Source organism: Falco rusticolus, chromosome 2 (genome assembly GCF_015220075.1).
Source record: "Falco rusticolus isolate bFalRus1 chromosome 2, bFalRus1.pri, whole genome shotgun sequence".
NCBI lineage: Eukaryota > Metazoa > Chordata > Aves > Falconiformes > Falconidae > Falco > Falco rusticolus.
Window position 1 is genome coordinate 73,181,704 of NC_051188.1, and position 19,962 is coordinate 73,201,665.

Here is a 19,962-nt window from a genome sequence, read left to right on the forward strand (position 1 = left end):
TTGAGTCCGAACGGCTGGAACTGGGGCAGGATTATTGGATTACAGGCGTTTCTTGGGTAGGGGCATAAGCATTTCTTTACATCCCAGCCCACAAAGATGTTGCTCTTCTCTGTCCAGAAGTCTACAGGAGCGGGTTCTGCCTTTTTTTAACATTTGGGGAACGGGGAGTGATTCAGACCCTTTTGTGCAAGTTCAGGATCTCGCATCTTCTCGGAGGTCTTCATCGTGTCCGAGCCCAGCTCGGGAGAGAGCAGACGGTCCGGTCGCCCAGGGACCGGACCCCGGGGTCTGACCCGGCCCACGCTGGCTGTCCCCGGGATGTTTGAGGTGTGACTGGAAAGGGAGCGAGGGTCCCACCCAGCCTGCGTGTGTGGGCTTATTCGGAGTGTGTGTGGGAGCGGCCCCTCGCTTCGGACGGGCGGCACAAAGACGGCCACTGCCCGCCCGGGGGACACGGGCGCCTCTGATGTCCTGTGTTCAGCTCCCGCTGAGCAACCACTCGAGAGAGCAGGACACCCCCCCCCCCCCCACGCCCCCCGCCCCCGACAGCCCCACGGAAGCACACGGAGGGGCTCACTCCGCCTGGGGCTGCGCTCGCCCCCTCGGCTGCTCCCGAGGAGAGACCTCAGCAAAGTTGTGCCGAGTCCCTCGCCTCTGCTCTCCATCCCCAGCCCCTGAGCCAATCCTCTCTTAGCGGCTGGCTAGTCTACCTCCATTTTTTGTTGTTTTGTTTTTGTTTGCGCTTTCTTTTCGCAGGTCTGGTTCCAGAACAGGAGAGCAAAGTGCCGAAAGCAGGAGAACCAGATGCACAAAGGTGGGTCAGGGGTGCGGGCCGGTCAGAGGGCGGCGGCCGCGGAGCCCTGGGGCGCCTTCCCCGCTCACTCGGCCCTGTCTCTCCCCGCAGGTGTGATCCTGGGAACCGCCAGCCATTTAGACGCCTGCAGAGTGGCCCCCTATGTGAATATGGGAGCCCTGAGGATGCCTTTCCAACAGGTAGTTAGCTCCGGTTTTATTTTCCTTTCCCCCGGCAAGCTCCGACCCCTTTCGTTTGCACGGGAGGAAGCCGGACACGTTTACAAGTGCCATTTATACAGAAGTTGGCACGTATTAAAAACAGGCTGTAAAACTTCGTGCAGGAGCCCCCACCCCCCCGGCTGTCGGGAGCTCAGCGCTCCTCGGGCCTGGGGAGGGGGCCAAGCGGGGGGTCCCGCTGTCCCGGGAGGCGTCACCACCGGTGCTAAGCCCCCCCCTCCCCCGCCGCCGTGCGACGTGCTGGCACACGGCCCCGGGGCCGCCCGCAGACGTGGCAAAGGCGTGCTGGCCTCCTGGGGGCGCATCGCCTTCCCGGGGCGGGGGGGCCTGGGGGGCGCCCGGCAGGCCCCCCCGCAGCCCGCGGTGTCGGGGTGCCAGCCGCCCAGGGGGCTTCGGTCCCCGCCCGGCGCCGCAGAGCACTATGGCAGGAGGGTCTCCCACCCCCACGAGGGGGGAAAACTGTCCGGGCCCCCGCGCTGTCGTTCTCCCCCTCCTCAAGCGGGCTGCCGAGGCCTGGCCGTTCCCGAGGGAAGCGGCCGCCCGGTTAGGTGCGGGGGCTTTTCTCCGGTGCGCTGCCGCTGCGCAGGCCCGCCGGGACCGGGGCAGCCGGCGGGGCCCGGGCCCTTGCCCCTGTGAGGCGCAGCCCCCCGGGGGGAGCCGGGCCGAGGGGGATAACATTCCGTCCCACTTCAGCCACCCCCTCGCCGCCACTCCTAACTTCCCCCCCTCCCCCGCTTTTTTATTTTTTGGTCAATTAATCGGGGAATCGATTTTTCCCAGCCCAAAGGGACCCTCCACCACCTTCTCCGCCTCAGAGACACGTGGAGCTGACAGATTAATTGTATTGATTTTTTAAAAGACATATTTGGACCAAAATAATTAAATACATAAATAAACTCTCCCCCACTCCTCCCCGAACCTACCCGGAGCTGAAATCTCTCAGTCAACCCAACGTGTTTGTGTAGGTCGAGAAAGCTCCAAAGCAAACACCAACCCGGTATATAAGGGACCCGTGGCTAAAGAGATTTTAGCAAGGTATAAATAAACATCCCTGAAAAAAAAAAAAAGCCCATAAAAAATTAGCTATTTAGTACTTGTTGGCGCCTGTGCATTGGGCTGCGTTTTTGTTTTTGTTATTACAAAAAAAAAAAATTAAATACGGGGAGGGCTGGGCACGCCTGTGTGCTTCTGGCCCGGCGCGGCGCGGGGATGCGGGGACGCGCGGCGCGGCACGCCCGGCCCGCTCGCCAGTCGCCCTTCGGGGCACCGGCCCGCGGGAGGGTCGGGGCGGGGGGCGGGGGCCGGGGGCCGGTGCCGCGGGCTGACGCCGTGTCTCTGCCGCCGCCGCCAGGTCCAGGCGCAGCTGCAGCTGGAGGGCGTGGCCCACGCGCACCCGCACCTGCACCCGCACCTGGCGGCCCACGCGCCCTACCTGATGTTCCCGCCGCCACCCTTCGGGCTGCCCATCGCCTCCCTGGCGGAGTCCGCCTCCGCCGCCGCCGTGGTGGCGGCCGCCGCCAAGAGCAACAGCAAGAACTCCAGCATCGCCGACCTGCGGCTGAAGGCCCGGAAGCACGCCGAGGCCCTGGGGCTCTGACACGCTTCGGCCGAGCCCCCCGACCCCGCCCCGGGTGCCCGCGGCGGGCGTGTGTGTGACCCGCACGGACCGCCGCTCCGCAACCCCCAGCCCCGCTCCTCATCCCCCTCCTCCCCGGCCGCAGGGCGAGCAGCGGGCGCTCCGGGCCGCCCTGCCGCCTCCCCTCTCTCTCTTTTTTCTTTATTTTTGTTTGTTTGTTTTTTATTTTTTTATTATTATTATTATTTCTTTCCCCTTTCCCAAGGTCTGCGAGCGCTCGGCGGCTGCCCTCCCCCGCCGCTTTCCTCGCCCTCTCGCCCCAGGGACCCGGCGGCCGGGGGGGCCGGGCGAAGAGGCGGGCCCCGGAGGCCGGTGGCGGCCGGTGGCGCTGCGTGGCGCGGCGGGGACCCCCGGCCCGGCTCCCGCCTCGGGCGCGCGCGCACACACGCACGCACGCAGTAAACATGCACCCACCGGTCGGAGGCTCCGCGGAGGATAAAGTAGGTGGGAGGAGAGAGAGCAAGGAGAGTTAAAAAAATTACACAAAAAGGAGGAGAAAAAAAAAAAAAAAGGAAACGATCTCTAAATTATGTTAATCTGTGAACATTGGGGACACTTTGGATTTTTCTGACCCTGGCAAAAGTGATTGCTCCAGCATAACGTCATCTGCTGCTGTCAGTTTTGCTACCTTGTGCATGTGTCTAACTAAACACATTTTGAAGATCAGAAATATATTAGAACGAAACTAAACAAAACAAATAGTAATAATAATAAATAATAAATCCTTGGGGCTGGTCTCCATTAAAGATGACATTTCTTTGTTGCCAACAGTATTATTTCACTGCCATGAATCTCTTCCATCACTGAGGAGCTGCTGCTGCAGAACTGGTTTGAATTTAAATGTGGAATTTCAGATCTGAGGCAAGGCAGTTTTGGTTTTTTTTCTTTTCTTTCATAAAAAAAAAAAAGCAGCAATAACAGAAAATGTGTGTCTCAAATGGCTATGTCCTTCAAAAGGAGAAAAAGAGAGAGACTAGAATTTACTAATTGTTAGTGATGACTTGAAAGATGGGAACAATAAGAAATGCACCTGTTTTGCCAGAATCACCTGAACTCAATGAGATGCATTGTGCCATAGAAACAGGTCAATTTTTCATATTTTTTTTTCTCTAAAATGTCTGGATCTTTGACTCAAAATCTCGCTGTTTTACAGGATGTAGAAAGAATGACTTATACAACAAAGATGGACATATGGTTTTAAGTCATAATACTGATGCAGCATTAATTTTAGTGAAATGCAATTAAGTGCAGTAAAGTGCAATACTGTAAATATTATAGATTAAAAAAAAATAGCCGTACTTATTCTGTTAATAACCGATTCTGCAAGAACCATAACTTAAGTCCTTTATGCTCAGACTGGTGCATTGCAGCTCCTTGCCAGAGTGACAGTCTGAGTCTTCTATGAATGGGTAAAGTTATATGTATCACATATGGGAAAAGGTAGATGCCATGATTTCTAGTTGAGTTAATGTGCCATGTTTCTGGGCAGTAAGCTGAAAAGTCTGGTCTGTATGACACTTTCACAGTCATTGTAAGTATAAAAAAAAAAAAAAAGAAAAAAAAAAAAGAGCAAACAACCAACCCACGGAAGTGTTTTGTAGAGGTGGACAAGTTCAATATTTGGCTGTTTAATTTTTGCCTGTGATTTAGATACCAAGTCTTAAGCCAATGCTTAAGCGAAGTCACTACTATAAATCCAGAAAGGATGAAGAGTAGGGAAATAATTTAAATTGTATTACCAAAGTGTCTGGGTTTACTTCTTATGCTATTCACTTCTAATTAGTTTTTTTCTTTGTTGGTTTTTGGTTTTTTTTTTTTACTTTTTGGTGGGGAGGAGAGAGGAGGGTACAAATATTGGTCTTGTCTACATCTAACAGGATAGCTATTTGTTGCCTTTGTTACCAAGGCCTGTGCAGATGGAAGGTTTTCCTCTCAATAGTTACCATTATTAAACCTGCTTTTTATGTGTCGTTTAGCAATCCATTACTAGTTTTGGCTTTTGCTGATATTTATCAAATCCAAATATTACTGTAGGACAACAATTCATGCTGTAGATAAATTTTAGACACTTGTCTTCTTTTTTGTTTCTCCTTCAAGTTTTGATATTTTCTAGCAAGCAAAATTTCTGGAATGTCAAAGTTGTGTCATTTCCCTTCTATTTATTACATGAGAAGTAGTTGTATTTTGGATTTGCTAGAGCTGATAAATGTTACCTGCCTTTTCTACCTCTCTGTGAAAGCCTAGTACCTTTTTAAAGCGAGGCCAAAATATTAAGGTAGTGTTACTTGTTGCTGAGAAATATGGACAAAAATCTCAGGCAATTAACGATTTCTAATTGAAACAAAACATTACCTGGAAAGTAAAACATTATTCATCATGATGTATGAATTTCTGGCTAAAATAAGAAATATATGGAGTGGTTCCAGCACTTCTAACATGCAGATGTGAAAAATAATAAACATTACTACAGAGATGCTTTAGGCCATAACAAGTAACCTGTTGTACTGGATGCCCACAGCCATTGAAGGAGAATTTGATATACGGTGTCAAAGACTGAAGGCATAGAGCTTTCGATTGAGTGAGGACTGCTTGTTATTTGTACCTGTGATCTAATTATTACCCTTTCAAATCATCTTTTTAGAGTTTAAGAGAGGCTTATGTGATATTTTCAGTCCTGTGCTGGACTTCCGCAAAGGTATGATTTTCACCCTCAAGCAACTCCATAGAACGAGCTTGTTGAAGCTTTAGGTTTGGGATCTGAATTCTCTCAAACATCTCCTAAATGAGGCTGTGAAGTGCTACTGATTTTAGAGTGTTACAGGATGCATGTACAGTATACGTTCTCCTCATGTTGGAAGGAATAACTTTTCCATCTTTGCCTTTTTACTGGGTACCAACACAGCAAAAATGCTTGTAGATTTCTCTCAGAAATTTTGCTACACACAGCTTCTTTCTTGCATTCAAAAAATAGCAGTAGCATGAATACAGTTCCCTGCTAACATGAAACAAGGCTGGTAGTGTAGCATACATCTTTCCAGAATGAAAAATTCTTACAGTTTCTTTTGATCGCTTTCAATGGATGTCCCAAGGACAGTCTTGCCCTCTGTCATGGAAGGGAAGAAGGTGGCAAGATTTATCAGCTTAGCCTGTTTTGAAGGAGGTACCATAGAACAGCCTGGGGAAAGGAGCAGGGTGTTGCTGTGAATCTACCAAGGTGCTTCATGCTGCTTTTGCATTTCATTTAGCATGAAAAGAAACAAAAAGGTGCACTGTGTGAGGGCTGTAGCTGAAACTGGTTCTGCTTTGCTTATTTCTCAAATGGGCCTATTGCATCAGTGGTAGCATTAAAGCTTTGCCTTGTTTTGGATGATGCATGCAGGTGGCCTCCTCTTCTTGTCATCCTTACGTTGTTGGGAAGAAATGAGGAGTCCTACTTGGGCTACTGTGTACTGGACTGTACTTTTCACTAAGTGTAAGTCACTGTGGCTCCATTCACCATGTGGAGCTCCCAGTGATCCGTACAAGTTGAGAATCTGGACCAAAAGGTCTACTCCATCTCTTTTGTGTGCAGTCTTTTTTTTTCTTTTGCATTTTTTAAATTATTTTTCTTGAGGAGGTGGAGGTTGAAGACAAGATAGTCAAGGTCCTGAGGTGCTTATTAAAGTTTAAAAGGATTGTAATTGTTTTAGGTTCTTAAGCATGCCAAGCCTCATTTATTGTCTACCATCATCCAGCCTGATCTTTGTGTAATCTTTCATTTGAGAAGTGTGAGACTTCTAAGATCATCAGAACCGTGGCCACTGGGCAAAATTCCCTTGGAGGAGGCCTTCATTTAGTGTATGTGGATTGCTAAAGAATCTTCCTCAAAAGTTTGGTCTGGTATTTGAAAAATAACTTGAATGAATGCCAAATGAATAGTGCTGTTTATAAACACATCTTTAAAAATGGCTTTTTGCATTACATGGGCCCCTTTATAATGAAAAAAATAGTTTGTTTTTTTTTTAAACTGTCAAATAAGCTGAAGTATTTCATCCATTTGTATCAAAATAGCAAGCTGACTCCATGGTTCATTTTTATTGACTTGGAAATGTGTGAAAAAAATTATACTGGAAGTTTTTTTGCTTAGTAGGGTCATATAGATGTAGTGACATTTTGGTTAATATCATAATACTTAGCACTTATATAATGTTTATTTGAAAAGCACTGTATAAATGTTTATTATTTAATCCTCACCCATTATGAAGTAGGTAAGAATTATTATCCCCATTTTTGTAGAAATTAAGGCATATAAAACAAGGGCCAGGTTCCATCACCCATTGTCAGCACTGAGTATTATTAGTTTTGTTTTTGTAATGTAGCAGCATCCCCCAGGTCATAATCTGACATGAACTTTGTGATGCCAGACACCTTTCAAAACTGTACATAGCAGAAGCCCTGCTCCAAGAAATTTAAACTTCGTACCTGACTTCAGCAGAAGCCTTGAAGGGAACACTGAATGTGTTTCAGAGGGGCTGAATGTGTCTGTGAGTTGTTTCCACAGAACACGAAGCTACTGCCCAATCCTCTGACCCCGTATGTCAGTGGGAATTTAGTTTATGACCCAGCGGGGCCGAGTTGTGGTAGTGCTAAGACTAGAACTAGGAAACCTGAATTCCCAACAGCATGCACAAATTTCTAGAAAACCTTGATTTCCAACTTCCCCTACTATAAATTTTTCAAACAGATCAAGTGTGCTGATGTCAATTCTTTGCATGCTTTATCTGTTATATCTTTTAGCCCTATGCTTGTCTATAAAGTAATAATAAGACATGATTTTGAATTGACATAACATTGACACATTGGGACTGTTGACTCGAATACAATAGACATTGTAGTCCTATGGAAATCCAGATCCCTAAGGCAAACCAGGTTATTAATTTGGTTTTTTTGGTGACAAAACCATGCATGTTTTCTGCTCTTTTAAATGTGCTAGGCAAAATAAATTCTTTTTTTTTTAACAGTTAATTTTAGTTTTTGGAGACATTATTGTTTTGGAGGTGGCAGGCCTTTTCCCCCTTCAGTTTGAGGAAAATTTTCGAAGTATAGGAAAAATAGATTACACATCTTTCTTAGAAATGTGTTTATTTTTATAATATCTACTATCTAATAATCCAGGTGATGTCCTTGTAACTGCTAATTGTACTCAACTCTATGAAGTGTGCACAACCGATGTGGTTGGAAATTTTTTGTGTTCCTGGTTAAAAAGGATGGTTGAAGCGCCCCACTCCTCATCTGTAAGCAGCCTACTGACCCTTATCATGTTGTTTTCTTTCCCTGATGTGACAGAATTCCCATGGCTAATGAGTTTCCAAACAGCTGTGGCTAACCTAGCAAGAGCTTCTCGTTCGGTCACTTGGAAATCTCTACTGGTTGCAGTAAGACGTGGTAGGGCTGGAGAAGGCCTGGTATTGTTTGATAACTAAAAAAGAAATGCGGTGTGCTACAGAGTGTGATCTCCTCTTCTTAAGAGAAGAATAGAGCCTTCTGCTTTATGACTCATGCTTTTTGTGAAATTGCATCTCTTGGTCACATCTTTAAAAGGTGGAACATGGGTCCCATCAATGTAACCCAGTGGCTTATATTATACTGGTTATTTGTGTTAGTTGGCCTTTCTAGGCAGGTCAGTGGAAGGCCATAGGTTTCGGTGTTTGAGGCATTCTTCAAAAGAGATATGTTACCAGCTATCCCTCAAATTTTGTTTGTCAGACAGATTTGATGCTAAAAGTTGGTGCCTAATTTTAGTAAATCAGCCTAGAAACTTGCTGATTTCCAATAAATAATTGAAACTTGATGCAGTTCATTAACCTTATATTGAAAATTGATATTTAACTAAAATCAGTTGAAGAATGTAGAAAATATCAGATTTTGAAGCTGAAGATATTTATTGAAAGGCAATACTTTCATGAATCTAGGCTTATGGTATGTATTAATTACATCAAAGACAGGCAAATATCTCTGTTTCTTTGTATTAATGTATGTGGATGTTTTATTTATTTTTTTGTTTGAAAATTTCTAAATGTGTATTATTTTAATTATGTTGAGTGTAAATTTGACAATGCTTTGCATTTATTTTTATATTTTTTAAACCTGTTGCTTTTGCAAAACTATGAGCAGCCAGTATGATTTGCAGTACCATTGCATTATTTTGGTTATGTACACATAGTGTGTCTGAGTTTACAGACATTTCAGGGATTGCTAAAATGAAAAAACCCCACAACCCTCCAAAACTAACTCGTCTTAAAAGTTTGTACCCTTTTGTTATTGTGGAAGAGAAAAACAAACAAGCAACTTTTTTTTAGGTTTCGGTTATGCCAGCATGCTCCTACATGAATTCACCAGACATGTTGAGTTCCAGTTTCAGAGTGTATTATGTTGAATCACATGATATGAATGTACATCTTGTAAAAGTGAAATATGAATAAACTTATAAATATTTGTAATCATGTGTTAACGGATACCCAAAATAACTACTACCAAAGGGACTATTAATAACAAGGCATTTCCCCCTGTTAAAACAGAGCTTTTTCTTCTGTATATAGTGCATTTTCTTTTTTAAGCACCTTATTCACTTTCTCCTTGCAAGGAATGAATGCAGTGCATCTTATTTTCTAGCCATTCCACTTACAGATCTCTCATTGGCTTCTCTGTAAGTTTTACAAAGCAAGCTATAGCTTAGTGATAACTAATCAGAAGCTGCTTTTGCATCCTATCTCCCAGTATGAATTATTTTGTTTGGTATCCTTTTTTTTTTTCTCCTAAAGGATTGATAATTTCTTCTTAGTGTCAGGAGAAATAAAGGAGTCTTATCTTCATAGTGGACCATTCTAGGGATTGTATTTGATGGCTCTGAACTGTTGTCGGTTCAAATCAATAGGAGAGGCACTAGATCAGGCTCTTACTTTTCATGAGATTAAGGAATTTTTTCCATGTCCCTGCTTGTTGGTATGTTAGATCTAATTTTCTTCTATAGATGTATTCTCTCTAGTTGTAATCTGGCATTCTGATGTTGAAAAGGATCCCCAAGGAATCCTCTTATTCCCATGCTCCGTGTTGTTTCTTCAACAGTGCCAAAGCAAACTGGGTTGGTGGAAATCTTTTTGTTAGGTTACAGCCTGCGGATCAGGTTCTAAGCTTCTGAAGTAGTCACAAGAGTTAGGTTAGACTTGTCTTGTTTGAAAACCAGTTTGTCTGACACGTATGTTGCATTTAAATTTCATCAGCCTTACAAGATGGGTAATTCCATGTCCCAGCCCTTCCCCTAGGTCCTCACAGCAAGTCTTTATTCCTTCTTGTCTGCAGCTGGCTGTATAAGCTGAAGCCAGAACCTGTATGTAGCTTTTATAACCTTGCATTTTCTGCAAGTATTTACATCTTTTGGAGCTCTGACCTGGAACATAGCTGGAGAGCAGTTGGTACAATATTCCTACATCATGACTGCTGTTTCTCTCTAAGCCAACACCACAAACTGACATCCTGTTTTTCCTGTCATTAACTATGTAAGAGACAGGCTATTATAAGAAAATTAATCCTTCCTTTCTGTCTCTTAAATATACGTGGGCAGTGAAAGGTTGTCAGTAGCATGTACTGTAAGAGCAATCAGAAAAAATATAAAGTGATAACAGTGTGTGTTGAAAGATTAACTTCACCAGAAGACTGTCTAATAGCAATCTATAAATATGTTTTAACATTCTTATTTTTGCCTACTGATATTCAGTTCAGACGTTGAAAAGAGAGATAAGTTCTTTCAGCGATGTGGTTTCTAGGAAGAGGATTTCCCCCCCCCCCCCCCCCTTCATTTTTGTTAATTAACATGTTTTTCCAATGGGTACTTGTTCTACTTCTTTCTGAAATCATTGGCAATCCTGAAGAAAGTTTCCTTCCTCTTGTCTTTGGGTATATTTTTCTTCTTTGCATGAGCATTTATTTTTAATTAAAACAAAAATTATACTTTGACCCTATTGCCATCAGCATTTTTGGCTACTGCCTCTAGTTTTCTCTGTAGGATCTGAATTGAATTGGATAAGGAGAAACACAGTAACAAATTCCTTATGAATTGTCAGTAAAATTTTCCTTTCTTTCTTGAGTAGCTTCTCTCTTAGACTCATTTTTTGAGCTGCAAACATCTGAAAAGAAAATTATGAGGAGCTACACAGGAAACAGGACTGAGTATCTGCTGGCATGAATACCTGTGAACTGTGGAAATTTTACCAATATGTGTGGTTCAGTCCTATATTGCTTGCATATCCAAGAGTCCAATTAAAGTTAGAGAGAAATCTGTATACTCATGTCTGCAGGAGCAACCACAGAAAGACAGATCTACATTCAAGGACCACATGTAAATGACTATAGAGATTGGACAACAGAAGAAAAGGAAATGTATGTAATTTCATTTCCCCAAATCAAATACTCAGACTTCATTACCAATATGATTAAGGGTGATGATCCTACTCTTACATTTAATTGCTGGTTCATAATTGCTACCAAGAGGCTATAAAAATACAGGGTTAGAAAACTGGATCCAAAAAAGGGTCTTAATGCCTCACTCTGAAGTTAGACTTCAGAGGAATTTAAGCACTTACTTCCAAAACCTTAACACAGGACTCTTGGCTGCTTCTCAAACTCTACTGAAGCCTGAGGGCTGCAGGTCCTTTAGTTGCACACATTAAATTTCTCTGTGAGCCTCACATTCTACTTTTGTGTGTGCCTAGCACCTGACAGATCTCTGTGACTGGGAGGCTTACTCCCTTTTTAGCCTGATCGTGTTACAGAAACTGGGCATCTTTCATCTTGCTTAACTTCAGATGTTTATGGTTCAGACATCTACATCAGAACTTGTCAGTGGAAGCAAGCAGACACTTCCAGCAAATAGACCCCTGGTGAGTATATTAAGTTGTGCCTTAGAAGCAGACTAGTTTAGATGTAGCCACCTTCTCTGTAGGCATCTCTGTGGACAGATATGTCCTATTCCATGACAAGTGTCTTCCACATGCTTCCTTTGTGTGTCCTCCACTGCACAAATGACAGCGGTTCCACCACTTTGTTTTCTTCAGAGGAGGAGATTTCCTTTTCCACAATGACTCAGTGACTAGTGGATTCATACAGAACTCCACGGTCTGGGTTTTCTGACTTCCTCTGACTATACAGGGTAGCTGAAAAGGCAGAGTTCTTGGTCCTGGAGACATACTTTACAGAACATTCTAGACATGGATCTCTTGGGAATGAGTTGACTGTAGCTGATGCCACTTTGATGACATAGCAGACAAATTCATCTTTGCACAGCAAGGTTCCTAGATTTCATGGTTTCCAATTTTCCTTTCTTCCTGGTTGCAAAAAGACCTCTTGGGAGGAGGGGTTTAGATGTACATATACACATAAACATGAATAAACAAATCCCTCAAAACTTGACAGAATTTAAATTGCCGCATATGTAACATTAAGGTCTTTAATGAAGCAATCTCATATGGTTCCATCCCATCTTATCATGCACATTCTTATCACAGGACCTCTGTCTCAGGTGCTGCATGAAGTAAACTGCGCTCAAGGAACAAATTGGGACTGTGAAGAAAATTCAGCTGCTTTCTAGTGTTTCTCACTTGCATGTGATACCAGTAGGTGTCTGAATGTAGGCAATGTGGGCAAACATGGCAATAACTGTAATTTGGCTTCATCATTAGCAAAGTTAATAATCATGTAGAAGAATTAGATCTAGCCTGCTACAGGCTTTCAAGCAGATACATTGAAGGTAGTAAGACATTTCCAGGATATCACCGAATATCTGCTGTCTGTTTTCTGGGGGTAAAAGTCACAAGACCAGGAGTCTGATGTACAGAAATGCCCAGCGTTGATTGTCACAACTTTAGTTAACACAGGCTATGTAGGTTTGGGACTTTGAGGAACCAGACAGCATTACATAGAGGTGTAGATTCCTGCAATATACCATTGACTGAGTGTCTTACATTACGCAGGTCATTGTGTTCTGCTTCAGTCTATAAAATGGGTGTAATGACACTCTCCTAATGTGTACATAGGAATGACACTCTCCTAGTGTGTACGTAGGGGGATTGTGACCATAAATTCATTAATCTTTATAGTACACTGATATACTAGATTTGCAAGCATCAGCACAAACCCCATGAGGCAACAAGTAACTCTGTATTCAATGCAATGTTCAAAGGATGTGCAGTAAATAAAGCATGAGGATAAAGACAACTATTGAGCAGCTGCTATGTTCACTGAACACTGTGCACTGAATAAAACTGGGGTCCTGTGTACCACCCCCCCAACCCCCGCTACCCCCTCAGCTTATCGTATAATTAAAGAATGTATCATAATGTGTATACACATGGGAGTAGAATTTGATTGCACAGTAAATGCCAGTAATGGTGCTTCCTGACTTTTGGGTGTCTAATGAATTAATGAATGCTCATTTTTTTCAGCTTTAAGAATGTTTTCCTTCAACATTTATATTTATTTATTGTTTTTTATCTTATATTTTATATTATATATCTATGATAGACAATATGCAATTGTCTGTAGTTATCCTTTTTTTGAATTAAAAATAAAAAGCCAGATTGCCTACATTGCAGAACCATTAGGACTGGGACACTGGACTCTGCTGAAGTCTAGAGATCACCTGATACCACAAAAGAACCTTTGTTTATAGGAAGAGAAAGGTGTGTCTTAAGCTTACATGGGACTTGGACAAATGAGCCATCTGAAGGGGTGTAGAACTCACTGGACACCAAATGTACAGAAAACTCCATTTTATGGGCATTGGAGCCCTCTGATATGAGGGATGGTTGAGAGAAAAGGGTTTAGAGCCTCTTCTGGTTAGGGATCAGTAAGAGGTAGGTTCTCAGATCACATAAGCCTTCAGTGCAGAGTGAGTGTCTGCTTAATAGCAAAGGATATGAAAGGCTCACAGGTATTAATTGTGGCCAACAGACTGTGCGTTCACCTTAGGCCAAATGACATTCTGACTCAAGAAAAACAGTCCCAGTCCCATTTTGTTTTCATCCCATCCAGATGCATCCCATAAACTGTAAACAGTTCTCCATCATCACTTGTGATCCAGTGCTGGTGTTGCTGGATATATAATTTGTTCAGAATGCAGAAAGCTCTAGGCTGCAAGAAGAAGCTAAACTAGCTTGAAGCAAGAGGAGCAGCTGGGAAATGCAGAAGCTGGCCAAATCTGAGGTGATTTCATTAGGAGATGCACAAGCTCTAACCTGGCATTAGAGAGTGAGATGAATGAATGTTTTATCACGAGTTGACAAATGAGGTCTTTCTTCAAGGGCTAATTTAATTTCATTTATAACATGTTTGCCAAGGACTATGACCATGCATATAGATATTTGTGGATGAACTGACTTTTCTGCATACCTGAGCCCTAGGACTATTGATCACGACAAAAAGTTTGCGGGAGGTGCTGGCCATTATTAATATAGAGAGATTGCTACTGCTCCTGCTGTAGTTACTAACTTTGTTATAGAGGGAAAGCTGTAGTGTTGATAAAATATGGAGCCACTTCTCAGTGTGGTAGAATTAGAGTCAAGTCTGATTTTCTGGGAATGTTTATTTCTGGGCCTCACATTTTTTTTTTTTGTAGTGTTTGAGACTTGCATTTTTAGAAGGGCACATAGCTTTTGTTGGCCAGTGGCAGGCAGGGAAATGTTTGCTGGTATAAAATAGATGCCTGTGGCTTTGGAAAGTCCAGGTTGGAGTTGTCATGGGAGCCAAGGCTTGAACTAGGTTGTTGTGCTCAAGCAAACCCTTTTGTTTATCAGAGAGGTGGTGTCTGATACCTTTTCTTTGAGAAGGGTTCAGCATTTTGTTCATGGAGAAGCAGAAGAAAGATTTTTTTACCATGAATACTTTCCCTGAATAAACGATACATTAGATGATACTGTGAGGTCTGGAGTCATTTGGATGAATAAGAATAGCGGAGAATAAGGGAGAAGACTATGTTGAGTTCAAAACACTTATCTGCTTTAAATGTTCAGGTTCTAGTTCTTTATCAAAACTATAAGCATCTCAAGAACTGAGAAAATCAGCTTCTCAGACCTATTACTGTAAATGTCTCCTGGGCCTCATTCACTTTACCTTGGCCACTATGACTTTTGCTGTTGCAGAAAGGCATAACTTTTCTTGTTGACTGATAGTTTCTCTCAGATTGTTTTAATTGCTTTAATTTATCTGCTTGCTTAGTTACTCGATGTTCCTTTATTCCTTTTATCTGGATGCTTGCTTCACATCCAATCTTGCTTAGTATCTGTAATCTATAGTGCTCTTTCTATAAATAGGCTAAAACCAGATCGCATAAGTTTTCACAGTTTTATGAAAAATGGAGGTAGAGGTCCCTCACTTCCAGACCAAGATTGAATTTTGAGAGTAACAACCATACTGTTATCATGCACCACAGCACAGCCAGGTCACAAACTAGTCTAATCTCAGCCTTTTACTTGGGTTTAATCTGTGAAGTTTATAGGGTCTAGCAAGTTGTATCTTCTTGATCTAAGTGTCTTTATGCTTAGATGAAGGAAGAGTAATGCTAGCTAGGATCTGTAAACTATTGCAGAGTATCATAATATATTGCAAATACAGCTACACCTTATCTTGAGTCAGATGTTGGAGTATCTTGCTGGTAGCCACCATTCTGTACTAAACAGTGACTGCTTGTTTGTTTTCTGGTGATATTGAATGAGTTGGTTTCAGTATTTAAAACCTTGAGTTGCTCAGAACTTACCTACATAAGAGACCATGTCTCTCTTGACGTTTCTATTGGGTCAGTAAAAAATGATTACTCTGAAAATCTTGAAGTGTATAAAGGAGGCTGCTGTCAAAGTATTCCCTTTGGGATCTGCTTCCTGAAGTGATCCAAAATAGTTTCAGTCCTTTGTTCCTTAAGGTATGCTGCAAGGCACATCTGTCTACTTAGGCTCTCGGGGACTGATAGAGCCTGCTTTTGCTCTGTATTGATTATGATTTGAGGAAGGGTTCTTAAAAAAAAAGCAAATGTTTAGAATATCTACACCTCTTTTACAACACCATGAGGGCTGAATACTGCTTGCATACTTCAGTGTAGTTCTGCTGGAGGTGCAAGACAACTGCTGATTTACATCCTCTACACTCCTGGCCCTTGTTTCAGGCCTAAGTTATAAGCATCTCCTGGTATCTTTGTCTGTCTCCCTGACCATATTTGGAAGTGGACCTGGATGAAACTTGTACGACACTTTGTCTGCTCACTTGTATGTGCATTTGTGGTTTCTTTTCTGGGGTGCCATTTTATTTTGGCCTTTACTCACCTGCTTTGCAGGTGTAATAGCTGAGAAAGAAGCAATCTCTGGCAAATTAGTTTCCTCCCTACTGCCAGTAGTATGATACATTTTCTTTGTAACAGTGTGTTTTCTTCAGGACTGTTGCATGAGGCTACCATAGCATGGACATGACAAGATTGACCCCCAAGGACAGTCTCCTAAGTTCCTTGAGCTGAGTGTTATTTTTGGAAATCATATATGAGACATTTGAAAATGACACAAACTCTGTGTTTCAGGAGGACAAGGTTAAAAAGGGCCTCCCAATTAATCAGATAAAATCACCCCAAATTCCACCCAGCCATGCAACAGAAGGTTCTTTTCCAAGTCTCCAGAGACCACAGGGCTAGAACTGAAGAGGTACAACAAGCACACTTTGGGGAACTTGCTTTTTATTTAAACCTTTCCCCGTCCCCCACATCTTGTTAGTGAAACTCCTCCTCATCATGTTTTATACATTGACAGGAGTCCTAGAAAGGTCACTCCTGTAAAGATTGTATATGTTCATGCCATGTTGCATTTATAAACTTTGGGAATTACCATCTTTCATGTCACTCGAATGTCTGTATTTTCAGGTAAGGTAGGTTTTTATCATTAATAAGATTGTTATTGAAATGGGCTGTTGTACCTACAATGCATATATTGGAAAAAATGGCATAGTTTAGCTTTTTGTATGTGGACATAGGAATGAGAAAGAACTAATGTTTATTTCAGAAACTAACTGTAGCTATGGCAACAGATGCATGCTGTATTTCATCTGGGAAACGTAAGCAGCCATGTTAGAAAAGAAGAGGTTATTTCAATAATGGCTTTTCAATAATTCATTGCACGAATTTTACAAGTCAAGTTAAGAAGTACTGCCATAGTTGAACTAATGACTATTAAGTTAATTTTGATATGCAACAATAATTATTCTTGCAATTAAATACTCTTCTCAGGTTATGGTTAAAAAAACTGCCCGAGAAATATTTCCCAGAGAGCCACTAGTAAAAACAAAGTTTGACATTTCTCAAGTGGAAATAGGATGCAAACTTTTTATAGCTGTCCTTGTCACCGTTTTATATCCATGGTGTCTCTAGCAGGATAACAAAGATTTCTAACCACATGTCCACAGGCAGAATGAGTTATAGCTGAATATTTATTTAACTAGTACTTCAATGCTTACCTAATTTGTAAACATTTGTGTTAGGCGTATGTGATTCCTACAGGCACATTAGCGGAGTTTCTAATTTAGATTGTTTCTTGTTAATAATTCAAAATAGTGCCATCTTTCCAAAGCCTTAGGTGTTGTCCCTGGCTGCTGCTTTGCTTGTACCATATCTATCTGAAGCTGTAAGTCCCTTTACCCTCTTGCAATATCAGCTGCTTCCACAACTGCACTTAGAAACATGAGAAAGCACTTTGTTTACAGTAGTTACAGAGAGCCCAGACTGAGTGCTAATGATCTCAATAGTGACTAATGAGTATAGAAGTTTTCAAGCAAGAAGATGTTGAAAGAGACTAAATAGCAGAAGCAAGAGAGAAAGAAAGTCTTTGAACACTAAACTGGACTATGAGCATTAAGACCTGACAGCTGCAGCCTGGAATTTTCAGGTGAAATTCACACCCATCCAGAGGATCAGCATGGGATATACGCATCCATTTATTCTTTTAGACATTACTTAAATAGCTGCTGATTTTCAAATTAGCAGTTAGAGAGAATCAGGAATTAAAAGGAGATCTAGGTTTTCTGTACCATTTCACTGTGAAGGGGTTAATTTTATCATTAAAGAAGCATCCAAAGAAAAGCATCTGTAAAGTGAGCACAGATCTGGCTCGGATGCATAATTTGGCAGCAATTCCAAAGCTAAATCCTTGACTGGCTACATTCTTTGTACACGTACATTTTACAACATTTAACCCAAAAATTACATACAAAATTAGTCTGTGCAGATCTGGGAGGGTTGCACTAGAGCTCCTGAGTGGCAACTCTAGTGATCCTTCCTCTTTATCATCCCCCATGGAAGATGGAATTCCATTTTATATGCTGTGCATGCTTCACCGTGAGTAGGGTGGAATGAGGCTTTTCTTCTTTACGTATGTGCCCAGACAGTCTGCAAAGGCCTGAAGGCACTAGGAATGTGATTTCTCACCTTATGAAGGATTACACAAAACTGATTCTTCAAGCACCTTGTCCCCAGTGAGTCTGTTATAATACAGAGCGTTTTCATTCTGAAGAGATTCACCACTGTAGAGGAAGAATTTAATATATTCAGTTTTTCTGATGACATAATTTTACCTCCTCTTTCACTCCAAAACCCCTGAGCTAAATATTTGTTTATGGTTGTGAATGTGGTATGGTTTTCTGTGATGTTGGTAGGGCAGATTTAGATTTTCTTCCAATGTTTTGTTATGACAGAAAATTACATCTATATTTTAAGTTTACTATTTAAAAACACACTACAGACAAAATTCTCCATGCTGACCTACACAGCAGCTCTCAACTCCAATAGTCTGTTCTTCCTGCATGAGGGGAACTCCCATTGATGTATGGATCTGAGAGGAGAATTTTGCCCTAAGGGCTCAATTTTGCTCTGAGATTGACATATGCATATCATCAAAAATAGAATAATCTATGCATTTGAGGCACTATCAGCAGCTGCCGTGCAATGCTGTTGCTCTTGGAGATTTTTGACATCCTAGTCAAATGTGTAATAGGCTGAGAGGTATCCTAGGCCTAATGTTTGTGCTAACGACCCCTCCTCCCAAATACACAAGGTTGAAACAAAAGGGTGATCTTTCTTTGTTATTGTAATTACTCATATTATGACATCTCAGGCAAATTTAACAAATGCTTTTTGTCTTATGTCACTTCCTTGAGTAGCTCTCATTCTAGGGCCTCCTTGGGCAGGTAGTCAGGAGCTGCATGGCTGCATGTGATTTTTCACATCCTTTGACATTCACTGAGAGCCATCTCTAAAATATAGTATTTGTGACTCTTAGAGAAGAGGGTGGGTTGCACTGGTCATAAGAATTATAGTTTCACAGTGGGTGGAATACTACTTCAGTGTCTTCTTGCTCCTTGGTGTTTGTAAATCTAGAAAAAGTTATCTGAGGAGCAAAAATCATCACCTCTTCCTGCACAGTAAGCCTCTGTGGTCTTTTTGCCCACCTGTTTTCCTCCAGGTTTTCCTGCTCGCCTGAGTAATATGACTACTTTGCTCCAATGAGCACAATTTTGGATAGCAATCAGTAATTCCCATTGACTTCTCCTATCATGCCTGATTCCACCCTTCCTTTCCTATTTGTGCTGGTGGTGAAGTTCTACTCCTCTCAGCTACAATTGTTTCAGGTAACACTAGCCATCTAAGAAGCAAATTCTTAGTCCAAAGTAAGGTCTCTTGATGCAGTGTAACAGGAGATAGGTGCCATGATCCATGATGGATTGGACTGGACTAAATGAATAGCTGGGGCTCAAGGGGTGTCCTTTCTGTGCTTGCTTTCCACCACTTTTTCCAGCTGTCCCTGTGACAGTGCTAGCATGGCAATACCTCTTGAACCACTTGTTAAAGCATAATACTCAAAACTCTAAAGCTGACATGCCTTACCTAAAACAGATCTTTTTTACAACAGAAACTTTATAAGGCTGTTCGAAAGGGCCCAAAATTAACTCTCTCTGCCTTGTACTAACAAATACCTGTGTCAGCAGTTAGGAGACAATGTCATATCACAATAAGCTTTCATTATTTTTTTAACTCCCCCTATGCTATGATCTGCCCCCCTGTTGGAAGTTGTGGAGGAAAGAGGTTCCTTTTCTTGCTATACAGTAGGGCGAGCGGTGGGAAGCCCTTTTTTCCCTTTGTTGTGGTACAGAAAGAACCCTTTCTCATTGAAATTGGCAACAATAGCAGAACCTCCTTTTCCTGGGGGGGGGGAGGGGGGGGGGGGAGCCATTTCTTCTAG

General features: G+C 42.3%; 1 protein-coding gene across 1 annotated transcript in view; it reads left to right on the forward strand.

Annotated features, from left to right (window-relative positions):
* SHOX (short stature homeobox) overlaps positions 1-5,159 on the forward strand; it is a 12,847-nt gene extending 7,688 nt beyond the window's left edge. Inside the window, exons 3-5 of the mRNA XM_037377727.1 lie at positions 757-814; positions 905-993; positions 2,384-5,159. Of these exons, the coding sequence (XP_037233624.1) occupies positions 757-814; positions 905-993; positions 2,384-2,629 (393 nt within the window). The 3' untranslated portion in view covers positions 2,630-5,159. The remainder of the gene's footprint in view (positions 1-756; positions 815-904; positions 994-2,383) is intronic.
* Positions 5,160-19,962: the final 14,803 nt, after the last annotated feature.